General features: G+C 52.3%; 1 protein-coding gene across 1 annotated transcript in view; it reads right to left on the minus strand.

Moving 5' to 3' along the window:
* Positions 1–15275, minus strand: part of TMEM91 (transmembrane protein 91) — a 36841-nt gene that overhangs the window by 5378 nt on the left and 16188 nt on the right. The window contains exon 2 of the mRNA XM_075260811.1: positions 7038–7689. Coding sequence (XP_075116912.1) covers positions 7038–7430 — 393 coding nt within the window. The 5' untranslated portion in view covers positions 7431–7689. The remainder of the gene's footprint in view (positions 1–7037; positions 7690–15275) is intronic.

A 15275-nucleotide genomic window follows, 5' to 3' on the forward strand; every position in this document is an offset into this window, starting at 1 on the left:
GTCTATGGGGGTGAAGGAGTTAATGAAGAAAGGTGAATTGATAAATCCTTGTTGGTCTACGGTAGTAACGGGGTTAACAGTTAAATCTCCAATTGAGATGGCGCCACCACCTGGGGCATCAGGACCGGGGCAGGTCTTCTCCCCATTACATGGCGTCCTCTGTTACACCAGACCTCCCTCTATTATCAGCTTGTCCTTGGCTAGCACCCTATAGGCCCCGCCATACAAAACCTCCCCGACTCCCCCCTCCTGTGCCGGCATCGACAGCCTACAATACATGGCAGCTGCGCGCTGACGGCCGGCCTCGCTCTAATTGAATGATTGATTTGTTTCATTAGTTTCAGTCCTCAGTAAGTGGTAAAATTAAAATACCATGTAACGGGTTTCATCGCGGCTTCTGATGGCGAGGCGGCCATGACAGCCATATTTACATTGACGGCCGTTGGGTCTATGCCCTGTAAGTAAGTAATACGGCCCACCTTAATGGGGGAAGGGAAGCGACAACTATACCGCGCACATTACCAGTTTGCAAAACTAGTTGTCCAAAATGTCAGGTATCGGTCTGGCAAATTGTGTAAGAACTGCAATACTGCCCCCTGTGGACAAAACTCGGCACAGCCTGGCAGAGGCATTTTAGGGAATTTATTTAGATTTCTCCCATTTGTTTCTGTTTTGTAATTTTTTTCTCCTTGTGTTGAGATTTTTGGTTGTCTGTCATCCTGGTCTACAGCGGAGGAGGATCGATCCCGCAGCCTCAGGCGAGCGGCATACACAACTCCTCTGCACATCTTTCTTAAGATATGGGATTTGCTCCAAAAACTAGAAAGCGGCTGTTTATTAGAAACGTACCCAACAATTCTCTTTGAAACGGGCGAGAGTCTGCCATGTCTGACGTGTCTATATCACGGGGGGCATTAACCCCTCGTTACTCCAGAGCACCTGACGGTAAATCGTCCTTGGCTTCCCTGGGATTTCCTACTGATTTGTGACCTGAGATCTTGTGAATATCGGCCCCAGATCCCTGAAAGAGCTTATGGCAACCATTATACTGCGTGCCTGGTAAGAGACACCGTGTCCTCTCTTAGGATGCATGCACACAATCAGGATTACGTGCAGATTTTCTGTGCAGGTTTAAATGCAAAAAATCTGTGTATAATCTTATATACGTGATGTCCTATATGTTTTTCTGCTGCCAATATCCCCATTATGGCTGCAGCACATTTTACTTTTCTCCTTGAGGTTCGGGGAGCGTACAATACGGAGCAGGCTGCCCTCTCTCATCCTAGATGACCAATATTATTTTATTCATAAGTAATTCTGCCAGGAGGAACTGTACAATAGCAAACAAATAGCTGAGGAAACTCTAAGAAAACAAAGTATAGGAAATCTAGTGACACTGCAAACACAGGTTATGATGCAGCTAAAAATATCCCTGAAAAAGAGAAATCTGAGCACAATGAGGAAAGTTGCTTCCTGTCTGTGACTAACATCCCATCAGCAATAACACAAGCAGTTAGTCAGTAGTACATACAAGTACATAGTAGACGTCTTACAGTGTAAGCTGTGAGATATTGCAGAATACTCTTTGTCTAGTACACCCAGAAAGCTGTTTGCAGATGTGTGTGGAGGCTGTGACAAAACCAGACCCTCCCCTCTTCATTCACTAACTAACTACATACAGGATTTCCCAAGTAACAGGGAGTGAACAGCAAAGTAGCTAGAAGGGAGACACCTAGTGGCAGGAACTTAAAAGAGGAAAAAATGAACAGTTGTCTGAGACGTTACTGACTCTTTACAGTACAGGCAATGAAAAATTCTAATGGGAGGAAATCCACGAAAACCCAGGGAGAACATAAAAACTCTTTGCAGATGTTGCTCCTGGTGAGATTCGAACCCAGGACTCCAGCGCTGCAGTACTAACCACTGAGCCACCACGTTACCCCGATATTCTATCCCTTATACCCATGATGTGGATTTTTCCTATGCGGAAATTGAACTTCAGTGAAGATTTTAAAATCCGTAGCTTGTCAATTTTTTTCCAGTGTAGATTTTAAACAATCTAAGCAAAATTTGCAATTTTTTCATACCACACCACTTGGTATGAAGCTTGTGTGTGTTTACATGCAGATTGCAGTATGGATTTTCTGGACCCTCACAGCTGATCTGATTGAATTGGGAGTCTGTGGGTATACCCTCCATACCTGGATTTGGAGAGGGTGGTATATCCCGGGCCTCAGCTGTATCTGCATCCTCATGACACAGATACAGTAAGTCTGTTTCCACTGTTGATGTGGCAGCCCTTTTTCTTATTCTGTATGGGGCACTCTGTTTCCATCATTTATAGGTGGACTCTCTTTCCATTCTTTATGGGGGCACACTGTTTCCATCATTTATAGGGGGACTCTCTTTCCATTCTTTATGGGGGCACGCTATTTCCATGCAGATGGCTGTTAATGGGGTAACTTTTGCAGTTATTGGGGTCTTATTGAGCCTATTTTGTAGATCAGGTTTTCACATCTCAAGTTATCTTACCTGAAATACGGCAACAGCAGATACAGACAGTAACGGGCAAATATACATGGGCCCTTACAGGGATAGGGGCCCTTTGTGGTTCAGCAGCTCATTATAGATCCCCTGAATGTCTCTGTAACAATCTAAGTCATTTCCATGCAATCTAATAGTCAGTGGGCTGCTCATGTTTGTGGGCAGCGGGCCCCGGGCCCCTATGTAGCTGCACATGTTACATATATGATATGTTCTGCCCCTACCTTAGTTATAGGATCTTGTTATACGTCTTCTATTATACCTCTATTATGGGGCAGGGGTCTCACTGTCAGTATTATGGGTCAGGGGTCTCACTGTCAGTATTATGGGTCAGGGGTCTCACTGTCAGTATTATGGGGCAGGGGTCTCACTGTCAGTATTATGGGGCAGGGGTCTCACTGTCAGTATTATGGGTCAGGGGTCTCACTGTCAGTATTATGGGTCAGGGGTCTCACTCTCAGTACGCTCGGCGCTGTCTCCTCTATTATGGGGCAAGGGTCTCACTGTCAGTACGCTTGGCGCTGGCTCCTCTATTATGGGTCAGGGGTCTCACTGTCAGTACGCTCGGTGCTGGCTCCTCTATTATGGGGCAGGGGTCTCACTGTCAGTACGCTCGGCGCTGTCTCCTCTATTATGGGGCAGGGGTCTCACTGTCAGTATGCTCGGTGCTGGCTCTTCTATTATGGGGCAGGGGTCTCACTGTCAGTATGCTCGGCGCCGGCTCCTCTATTATGGGGCAGGGGTCTCACTCTCAGTACGCTCGGCGCTGGCTCCTCTATTATGGGGCCGGGGTCTCACTGTCAGTAAGCTCGGTGCTTGCTCTTCTATTATGGGGCAGGGTCTCACTGTCAGTACGCTCGGCGCTGTCTCCTCTATTATGGGGCAGGGGTCTCACTCTCAGTACGCTCGGCGCTGGCTCCTCTATTATGAGGCAGGGGTCTCACTGTCAGTACGCTCGGCGCTGTCTCCTCTATTATGGGGCAGGGGTCTCACTCTCAGTACGCTCGGCGCTGTCTCTTCTATTATGGGGCAGGGGTCTCACTGTCAGTACGCTCGGCGCCGGCTCTTCTATTATGGGTCAGGGGTCTCACTCTCAGTACGCTCGGCGCTGTCTCTTCTATTATGGGGCAGGGGTCTCACTGTCAGTACGCTCGGCGCTGGCTCTTCTATTATGGGGCAGGGGTCTCACTCTCAGTACGCTCGGCGCCGGCTCTTCTATTATGGGGCAGGGGTCTCACTCTCAGTACGCTCGGCGCTGTCTCTTCTATTATGGGTCAGGGGTCTCACTCTCAGTACGCTCGGCGCTGGCTCCTCTATTATGGGTCAGGGGTCTCACTGTCAGTACGCTCGGCGCTGGCTCCTCTATTATGGGGCAGGGGTCTCACTCTCAGTACACTCGGCGCTGGCTCCTCTATTATGGGGCAGGGGTCTCACTGTCAGTACGCTCGGAGCTGTCTCCTCTATTATGGGGCAGGGGTCTCACTGTCAGTACGCTCGGCACCGGCTCTTCTATTATGGGGCAAGGGTCTCACTCTCAGTACGCTCGGCGCTGGCTCCTCTATTATGGGGCAGGGGTCTCACTGTCAGTACGCTCGGCGCTGGCTCCTCTATTATGGGGCAGGGGTCTCACTGTCAGTATGCTCGGTGCTGGCTCTTCTATTATGGGGCAGGGTCTCACTCTCAGTACGCTCGGCGCTGGCTCCTCTATTATGGGGCAGGGGTCTCACTGTCAGTACGCTCGGAGCTGTCTCCTCTATTATGGGGCAGGGGTCTCACTGTCAGTACGCTCGGCACCGGCTCTTCTATTATGGGGCAAGGGTCTCACTCTCAGTACGCTCGGCGCTGGCTCCTCTATTATGGGGCAGGGGTCTCACTGTCAGTACGCTCGGCGCTGGCTCCTCTATTATGGGGCAGGGGTCTCACTGTCAGTACGCTCGGCGCTGGCTCCTCTATTATGGGGCAGGGGTCTCACTGTCAGTACGCTCGGCGCCGGCTCTTCTATTATGGGTCAGGGGTCTCACTCTCAGTACGCTCGGCGCTGTCTCCTCTATTATGGGGCAGGGGTCTCACTCTCAGTACGCTTGGCGCTGGCTCCTCTATTATGGGTCAGGGATCTCACTGTCAGTAAGCTCGGCGCCGGCTCTTCTATTATGGGGCAAGGGTCTCACTCTCAGTACGCTCGGCGCTGGCTCCTCTATTATGGGGCAGGGGTCTCACTGTCAGTAAGCTCGGCGCTGGCTCCTCTATTATGGGGCAGGGGTCTCACTGTCAGTAAGCTCGGCGCCGGCTCCTCTATTATGGGGCAGGGGTCTCACTCTCAGTACGCTCGGCGCTGGCTCCTCTATTATGGGGCAGGGGTCTCACTGTCAGTAAGCTCGGCGCTGGCTCCTCTATTATGGGGCAGGGGTCTCACTCTCAGTACGCTCGGCGCTGGCTCTTCTATTATGGGGCAGGAGTCTCACTATCAGTACGCTCGGCGCTGGCTCCTCTATTATGGGTCAGGGGTCTCACTATCAGTACGCTCGGCGCCGGCTCTTCTATTATGGGGCAGGGGTCTCACTCTCAGTACGCTCGGCGCTGGCTCCTCTATTATGGGGCAGGGGTCTCACTGTCAGTATGCTCGGCGCTGGCTCTTCTATTATGGGGCAGGGTCTCACTGTCAGTATGCTCGGTGCTGGCTCTTCTATTATGGGGCAGGGGTCTCATTGTCAGTACGCTCGGCGCCGGCTCTTCTATTATGGGGCAGGGGTCTCACTGTCAGTACGCTCGGCGCTGGCTCCTCTATTATGGGGCAGGGGTCTCACTATCAGTACGCTCGGCGCTGGCTCTTCTATTATGGGGCAGGGGTCTCACTGTCAGTACGCTCGGCGCTGGCTCTTCTATTATGGGGCAGGGGTCTCACTGTCAGTACGCTCGGCGCCGGCTCTTCTATTATGGGGCAGGGGTCTCACTGTCAGTACGCTCGGCGCTGTCTCCTCTATTATGGGGCAGGGGTCTCACTGTCAGTAAGCTCGGCGCCGGCTCCTCTATTATGGGGCAGGGGTCTCACTGTCAGTATGCTCGGTGCTGGCTCTTCTATTATGGGGCAGGGGTCTCACTGTCAGTACGCTCGGCGCCGGCTCTTCTATTATGGGGCAGGGGTCTCACTGTCAGTATGCTCGGCGCTGGCTCTTCTATTATGGGGCAGGGGTCTCACTGTCAGTACGCTCGGCGCTGTCTCCTCTATTATGGGGCAGGGGTCTCACTGTCAGTACGCTCGGCGCCGGCTCCTCTATTATGGGGCAGGGGTCTCACTGTCAGTACGCTCGGCGCCGGCTCCTCTATTATGGGGCAGGGGTCTCACTGTCAGTACGCTCGGCGCTGGCTCTTCTATTATGGGGCAGGGGTCTCACTGTCAGTACGCTCGGCGCTGGCTCCTCTATTATGGGGCAGGGGTCTCACTGTCAGTACGCTCGGCGCCGGCTCTTCTATTATGGGGCAGGGGTCTCACTGTCAGTACGCTCGGCGCCGGCTCCTCTATTATGGGGCAGGGGTCTCACTGTCAGTACGCTCGGCGCTGGCTCCTCTATTATGGGGCAGGGGTCTCACTGTCAGTACGCTCGGCGCTGGCTCCTCTATTATGGGGCAGGGGTCTCACTGTCAGTACGCTCGGTGCTGGCTCTTCTATTATGGGGCAGGGGTCTCACTGTCAGTACGCTCGGCGCTGGCTCCTCTATTATGGGGCAGGGGTCTCACTGTCAGTACGCTCGGCGCTGGCTCCTCTATTATGGGGCAGGGGTCTCACTGTCAGTATGCTCGGTGCTGGCTCTTCTATTATGGGGCAGGGGTCTCACTGTCAGTACGCTCGGCGCCGGCTCCTCTATTATGGGGCAGGGGTCTCACTGTCAGTACGCTCGGCGCCGGCTCCTCTATTATGGGGCAGGGGTCTCACTGTCAGTACGCTCGGCGCTGGCTCCTCCCCCTGGCTGTCTCTTTGTTGCAGGAATTTTCCACATTCTACTAATTTGCATATCATTACATTTCTGCGACTCTAAGTCATAATTCACATGGATTTATCCGTCAGGTTGCGCTGCGCCCCTGCAACGTCTCCGGAAAATTCCTAAACAAGGAAATCTTCAGGTATGTTTTGTAATAATGTCACAGGGATGGCAGAGATGAAGGAAGCGAATCCCTGCCGCCTCCCCCGCCTGCGCCTCCCCCTCCTGCGCCTCCTCCGTCCCTGGCTCCCTGGGAATCAGCCTGTAAATGACCTGACAATTGTAGGGCAGCCAAGCATGCAAGTCCTGTCTGTCAGACACAATGGCGTATCCCAAGCAAATAAAACCGCTATATGTGAGCCCTGCCATACATACTAATACAGCCAGAAACGTGGAGCTCCGGGGGCCCAGTATACAATCTGTATCCAGGGGCCCCACCTATCATGGGGCATCTATAACACCGCTGTCTTATTATCAGGCAATGGGGTCTTTGGTCCTGCACAACCCTGCACCCACCTCCATATCCAGCACGTCCTCGTCCCGCACCTCACACGACACCGTATGAATGTCTTTCTCTGGGGTGTACAGTAACTTCTTGCAGATGTCTGGACTCCCCTGAGTGTCTACAAATGTCGTCTCTGAGTAGTCTTTTCCCCTCCAGACCCGGGGATCTGTTGACCTCCAAAAAGAGACGTCTGCAACCCTCCCGCCCCCAGAATCCACAGTCCTGCGGAGGCTCCCCGGATCCAGAAACTGCTGGGGGAGTTCTCCGCCTTGTTGTGTGCGGTGCGGTAGACATTTCCAGATGAAGCCTTCACCCCCACTATCTTTAGAGAGGAGAGGGGTCAGCATACCCGTCCCCATGGACCTGTCCAGCAGGGGGTGCTGTAACTCATGCAGATACTCCATTACTCTTCACTATTACTGGTGTCTCCAGAGGATTTTGGGAGAAGCCATTGTCCAAGAAGCAAAGATTGACCTTGTCTTGTCTTAGCTCTTGTTTTATAACTTTTCCTTGGCTACAAGTCTTAAGACATTCCTCATGATTTCTGTAAAGGGAGGATTGTCAGCTCTTAGGCCCAGGTTCTCTACATGCAGGTGATGGGCCTGGGGGCGAAGATGAGGCAGAAAACGTTCATCATGTCTGAAAGATTAAGGCCAATATTTCCTGTAGGCAAAAAGGAGAAGAGAATTATTAATAAGGAGCAAGAAAGGACAAGAGATCTCCGAGAGCTGCAGAGGTCACTGCCCGAACCCTGCCGGTCTGCACTGACCATGATCCTGCACCTGTCCCTGCCCATACCTCTCTGTATCTCTGCTGCCTGCCCTCACCTATCTCTGCTACCTGCCCTCACTGCCCTGCCCATTGCTGCCTGCCCTCATTGCCCTGCCCATTGCTGCCTGCCCTCATTGCCCTGCTCATTGCTGCCTGCCCTCACTGCCCTGCCCATTGCTGCCTGCCCTCATTGCCCTGCTCATTGCTGCCTGCCCTCATTGCCCTGCCCATTGCTGCCTGCCCTCACTGCCCTGCCCATTGCTGCCTGCCCTCATTGCCCTGCTCATTGCTGCCTGCCCTCACTGCCCTGCCCATTGCTGCCTGCCCTCACCTATCTCTGCTGCCTGCCCTCACTGCCCTGCCCATTGCTGCCTGCCCTCACCTATCTCTGCTGCCTGCCCTCACTGCCCATTGCTGCCTGCCCTCATTGCCCTGCCCATTGCTGCCTGCCCTCATTGCCCTGCCCATTGCTGCCTGCCCTCATTGCCCTGCTCATTGCTGCCTGCCCTCACTGCCCTGCCCATTGCTGCCTGCCCTCATTGCCCTGCTCATTGCTGCCTGCCCTCATTGCCCTGCCCATTGCTGCCTGCCCTCACTGCCCTTCCCATTGCTGCCTGCCCTCATTGCCCTGCTCATTGCTGCCTGCCCTCACTGCCTTGCCCATTGCTGCCTGCCCTCACCTATCTCTGCTGCCTGCCCTCAGTGCCCTGCCCATTGCTGCCTGCCCTCACCTATCTCTGCTGCCTGCCCTCACTGCCCATTGCTGCCTGCCCTCATTGCCCTGCCCATTGCTGCCTGCCCTCATTGCCCTGCCCATTGCTGCCTGCCCTCATTGCCCTGCCCATTGCTGCCTGCCCTCATTGCCCTGCCCATTGCTGCCTGCCCTCACCTATCTCTGCTGCCTGCCCTCACTGCCCTGCCCATTGCCTCACCTATCTCTGCTGCCTGCCCTCACTGCCCTGCCCATTGCTGCCTGCCCTCACCCTCTTGCCTCCCTGCTGCCTGCCCTCACCCTCTTGCCTCCCTGCTTCCTGCCCTCATGTCTCTACCACACAACTGTCTGTACTTACTCCCTGTCCACATGAGCTTTTCCTCATCTTTCTGCCTCCCTCTTACCTGTCATTGCTGACTTGTCTCCCTATTGCTTCTCCATGTTTGCTTGCTGTCTCTGTACTGCTTGCCTTTTCCTTCCTACCCTCACTTACCTGCCTTCACCTTACTTCCTCAGTATTGCCTGCTCTCACCTCCTCGCTCACTGCCTTAGTGCCGATGTCTGTAATCTCACTCTCTCTTATTGTCTGTTTGTCTTGCCAATGCTCATCCATGTCCACATTTATTTTCTTCCCCTGAGACCTCCCTCTTTGTTATTGTTCCCATCACTTGCCTCTGTCTGTGATCCCTCTGTCTGCCATCTTGTATCTACCTGCCCACTGTCTACCATCGTGTGTCTGCCTTCCCACTGCCTGCCATCTTGTATCTACCTGCCCACTGCCTGCCCTCTTATATCTGCCTGCCCATTGCCTGCCATCTTGTATCTACCTGCCCACTGCCTGCCATTATGTCTGCCTGCCCACTGTCTACCATCGTGTGTGTGCCTTCCCACTTCCTGCCATCTTGTTTCTACCTGCCCACTGCCTGCCCTCTTATATCTGCCTGCCCATTGCCTGCCATCTTGTATCTACCTGCCCACTGCCTGCCATTATGTCTGCCTGCCCACTGTCTACCATCGTGTGTGTGCCTTCCCACTACCTGCCATCTTGTATCTGCCTGCCCACTGCCTGCCCTCTTATATCTGCCTGATCACTGCCTGCCATCTTATGTCTGTCTACCCATTGCCTGCCCATCCCTTCTTGTATTACACCTATCTGCATTGCCCGCTCGCTGCCAGGTCCATTAGAAGAGTTTTCCACTTTCTTATAAATTTGGCTCTTTTGTCAATTACTTAATGGGTTTGTCTTATAAATCATTACAAAGAAGCTGATGGCAAGTTCTGGCGTAAGAAATCCCTGGCAGGAGACGCTGCGGCCGTCTATGTCCCTGCGCCGTCTATGTCCCTGCGCCGTCTATGTCCCTGCGCCGTCTATGTCCCTGCGCCGTCTATGTCCCTGCGGCCGTCTATGTCCCTGCGCCGTCTATGTCCCTGCGCCGTCTATGTCCCTGCGGCCGTCTATGTCCCTGCGCCGTCTATGTCCCTGCGCCGTCTATGTCCCTGCGCCGTCTATGTCCCTGCGGCCGTCTATGTCCCTGCGCCGTCTATGTCCCTGCGGCCGTCTATGTCCCTGCGCCGTCTATGTCCCTGCGCCGTCTATGTCCCTGCGGCCGTCTATGTCCCTGCGCCGTCTATGTCCCTGCGCCGTCTATGTCCCTGCGGCCGTCTATGTCCCTGCGCCATCTATGTCCCTGCGCCGTCTATGTCCCTGCGCCGTCTATGTCCCTGCGCCGTCTATGTCCCTGCGCCGTCTATGTCCCTGCGGCCGTCTATGTCCCTGCGGCCGTCTATGTCCCTGCGGCCGTCTATGTCCCTGCGCCATCTATGTCCCTGCGCCGTCTATGTCCCTGCGGCCGTCTATGTCCCTGCGGCCGTCTATGTCCCTGCGGCCGTCTATGTCCCTGCGGCCGTCTATGTCCCTGCGGCCGTCTATGTCCCTGCGCCATCTATGTCCCTGCGCCGTCTATGTCCCTGCACTGTTACATGCTGAGCATTCAGACACTCAATCTCCATGTTATATATGGACCGGTCTGTATGGTGATAGGCGACCTCTCCCGGGTCATGAGGGGATCTCCTCCGACACATCCATGTCTACTATTAGTGCAAACACTAGAGGACGGGTCCGAATCTGCAGATACTATGGGATGTTCCAAGGATGCCGTGTTTTATATAAGAGCGGTGCGGCCATTGATGCTCCCCTGGGAATTATGGGAAACGGTATGCAAATGAGCGCACCTAATGGGAAAAAGGAGACGGCCTCGCGCATCATCTTTAGGAGGCGGCAGACCTACAAGTCCATGTCCGATTTCCTTAGTGCGATGTCTTAGGGTCAGGACATGGGGACGATCATATATGTTACATATTACAGGTGAGGAGTGGGGTCAGGGGTCAGATCCGAAGCAATGACCTTATTGCTAGTAATCCTATATACTGCGCGGCAGTGACTTCTCCGCTCACATATGTATCCGCCATCATTACAGGAACACAAGGGTTATATTTAGCAGGCGGCGAGATGGAAATGGCTTTGGTACATATGTTATGTGACGTCTGTCCCCTCTGCCTGCAGCGGGATCGCAGGACGGAGACGTGCGAGCTTATTACTGAGCGGCAGCACATTTATATCCTGGTTATTCGGAGATTCCTTTGTACGCAGGCGACATATTTCACCATCACTATATATAGATCTATCTTATGGGGTATTGTGCAGGTGACACCGGGGAATGGAGCAGAAGATAATATGGGGATTTCATAGGATTTATCGGAGATTGGGGATCTGTATACACAATGTATCAGCCATCAGAATGACAAGCTAGTCAAGGGGAGGCTGTAATCTGCAATGTCGGCAGCTGTAGCCCGCTCATGGCACCAACACAGGAGGAGCGCAGCAAACTATGCATGATGGAGGGAGGAGAGAGAAGAGAAAGAAAATAGAAAGTGAGAGCGAGAAATCCATTGTTAGTTGAAAATTCTCCGGAGCGGCTTCTGGATGTGAATAAGAATTAGAATAAGAGATTGTGACCACTGCACAAATCCCATTAGAAGTCTGCAGGACCCCTTAATTCTAGGACACGATAACAAGGGTCATGCTGGGACTTGTAGTCTAAACTGGTTGCATTGCATATTGCTGAATAGCCCTGTTCACTTCCATGGACTCAAACTGCAGTACTGGACCCAACCCATGGACAGGTGTGGCGCTGTTTAGGGAAGAAATCTGCCATGGCTTTGCAATCCTACGACGCTCAATATGAAAAGCCGTTTCTCCAGGAACCGCAGATATTCCAGGTTCTAGAGCAGGCAGCAAATCTATCCCAGAATGTGCGAGGTTCCCCTGGGGCAGCCCCTGTTAAGGGAGCGAGCGTACATGATAATGTGTCAGTCACCGGCAGAGCAGGGGAGCATAAAGAGCAAGCAAACCATGTAATAAAATATTAATAGGCTTTTAAGGCAGCTGTCGGAGTGATGGAAGCCCCGGCCGCCGCGCTCCCTCAGTGCGTGGAACTGCAAGTGGGCATATAACATCTATCTCACTGCTGGAACATGACAGAGCCGGGCGGGCGGGGGGCGCCGGGGGGCTGCGCTGCCCCATCTCCAATACTGTGACATGCAATAATTCCGCATTCACGGCCTCACTTCGTATTCTCTTTGTTGTGTCAGTTGCGTTTATGGCGTCTCCTCGTCGGGTGCAGAAGATCTGTAAAACCACCCAAGTCTTCTGTGCGTGGGCCGGAGATTGCACCGGGTCCTCTCTGCGTGACTCACATAGGACCACAGATTTCTGAACTTGGCAACGTGCCCGTCTAGAAAATATCATGGTAATGGCGCGATTACGAGAGGAGGTTTTTAATATGAAGAGAATTGTGGCGGTCGCTCATCCGTCCTCACCGTGTGGGATGAACCGTCCGTAGGGCGCAATTCATGCGAAGCAGCAGCACCATATAGTGTGATTAATGACATGGGGGAGGGGATGAATTACTGGACAAGAGGCGGCTACATCCCCTTGACCCTATACGACCTCTATAGCTGTTTAACCCCTTCTCTTTAGATGGCGGTACCAATGGGAACCAGTGTGGTAGTGCAGTGTGGTGAGGGCGCGGGCTCAGGTGCGGGGTCTGCGCCATCACTTGTGGGTGCTGGATATGGGATAACTCCAGCCCTGGCCATTTAACCCCTTAGATTTTGCATTACTCAAGTAACGTAACAGTAAGATGGGGCTCGGAGCTTATTGAAAGGAAACTATTGGGTCTAATTGGGACACTAAAACATCTAAAGGTCCTTATGGTCCAGGGTTTGGGGTCCCGAGTAGCCCTGTAGTTAACCTGTCCATCTGTTGCACCTACAGATGAGTCTAATGGGTCACGTTGGCCTTGTCTCTGGGGCTCTGAGGTCCAGCACATGGCCAGTGAAGCCAAAGTGATCTGTCCTGGCTCGGTAGAAGAGCTGCGCGGGTGCTGGGTACTTTAATGTGGGCACAACAGGGATATTTGGGACAGTCTATAAGGACTTCTGGGTATTATAGTGTCCCAAGTTGACCTTATAGCTTCCCTTTATGTCTTATATTTTGCAACGATGTTTTAAAATAGGCCTAAATGGAATCTCCTCCTCCGTAACAAACTGTAGATGAGATATACAAGCGCAACGCAAAGCGAACCCGGCAAAACATGATGGAAAACTAAGACTTGTCCCACAAAAAATAAACCCTGATAAAGCTCCATAGATGGAAAATAAAACCAGCTCTCCGTCCTGGAATCAATGGCCCTGAGTACGCCGCTCCTTATAAATCAGCCCCATTGGGTTTGGGGGACATTATGGAACAATGCAGCGCTATATGGCAGTGGCTCTGTGTGTCTCCGTATAGCGATGTAGTGCACAAAATGGCTCTTATGTGACAGCAGGAGCGGGCTGTTAGATTCGGACATGCCCAGTCACATATTATATGGCCAGGGGTGTTGGGCGGTATAGTATGCTCCTCATCCCATTGATAAGACGTATACGCATATATATGGGGGAGGGGAGGCTGGAACGGCTGTCAGCCGCATTAGCATTCCGCCGACAGCTATAGCAGATGTATGGCCGGCCTGTTACAGATCCATAATTCGTCAACCATAGAAATGCGCGGCCGGCGCCGCTTCTCTGCAGGCTTCTAATTTCCTATATTTTTCTCATGGATGGGTTTGGACATATTCTATTGTGTTGTGAGACCATATACAAGAATATATACGGAACCGCAGCGACAACATGAACTATGATACAAGCTCCGTGAAGGCGGCGGCGTGGTGGGAGGCCCCAAAGATAAAGGGGTGATAATGGGGGCACCGGCCACAGAGCTGACACTTTACAGGCCCATTCCTCATGTCATCTTCTTTCCTGAACTATCTTGTTCCCGATGAACCGCGCACGTGCAGAATGAAATATGAGATCCGCTGAAGCGGAAAAATCTATGGAGACAGCCCAGAAGAAGCCCCGGAGGAAGGCCATTAATATAGATAACCTGTCGATACAGCGCTGCGCGGCCCTGGTGCTGCAGATATTTGGGTCACTCCGTCTGCGCCCCATCATTAACCTTGCAAGAATCTATCAAAGATTTATAGACAGGGATTCATTCTTTCCTTCCATCAGATGGAGCCGCGATGGAATTTCTCCTAAACCACCTGCTCGGGGCGAAGGGACCCAAACACTGCGACCCAAAATAAAGGGGCACTTTAGGATCCGCCATATGTAATGAGGTCACTCTGTATAGGATCGATGTACAAGATTAGGGCTAAGGACTCCGTACTGTAGATACATAACAATGGGAGGGGCTATAGGGGGACACGACCTCCTACCGCTATATGTCTCTGCACAATGCTATAGGACTGTAATATACACATAACCGCTGTATAGTCCCAGAGATATAACCATAGTATAGGCACACTGCACCCGAAATAGGAGGTGACCTCCTACCGCTATATGTCTCTGCACAATGCTATAGGACTGTAATATACACATAACCGCTGTATAGTCCCAGAGATATAACCATAGTATAGGCACACTGCACCCGAAATAGGAGGTGACCTCCTACCGCTATATGTCTCTGCACAATGCTATAGGACTGTAATATACACATAACCGCTGTATAGTCCCAGAGATATAACCATAGTATAGGCATACTGGCACCCGAAATAGGGGGTGACCTCCTACCGCTATATGTCTCTGCACAATGCTATAGGACTGTAATATACACATAACCGCCATGTAACCCCAGAGATATAACCATAGTATAGGCACACTGGCACCCGAAATAGGAGGTGACCTCCTACCGCTATATGTCTCTGCACAATGCTATAGGACTGTAATATACACATAACCGCTGTATAGTCCCAGAGATATAACCATAGTATAGGCACACTGCACCCGAAATAGGAGGTGACCTCCTACCGCTATATGTCTCTGCACAATGCTATAGGACTGTAATATACACATAACCGCCATGTAACCCCAGAGATATAACCATAGTATAGGCATACTGGCACCCGAAATAGGAGGTGACCTCCTACCGCTATATGTCTCTGCACAATGCTATAGGACTGTAATATACACATAACCGCTGTATAGTCCCAGAGATATAACCATAGTATAGGCATACTGGCACCCGAAATAGGGGGTGACCTCCTACCGCTATATGTCTCTGCACAATGCTATAGGACTGTAATATACACATAACCGCTGTATAGTCCCAGAGATATAACCATAGTATAGGCATACTGGCACCCGAAATAGGGGGTGACCTCCT

This window comes from Leptodactylus fuscus, chromosome 11 (assembly GCF_031893055.1).
Source record: "Leptodactylus fuscus isolate aLepFus1 chromosome 11, aLepFus1.hap2, whole genome shotgun sequence".
NCBI classification, from domain to species: domain Eukaryota; kingdom Metazoa; phylum Chordata; class Amphibia; order Anura; family Leptodactylidae; genus Leptodactylus; species Leptodactylus fuscus.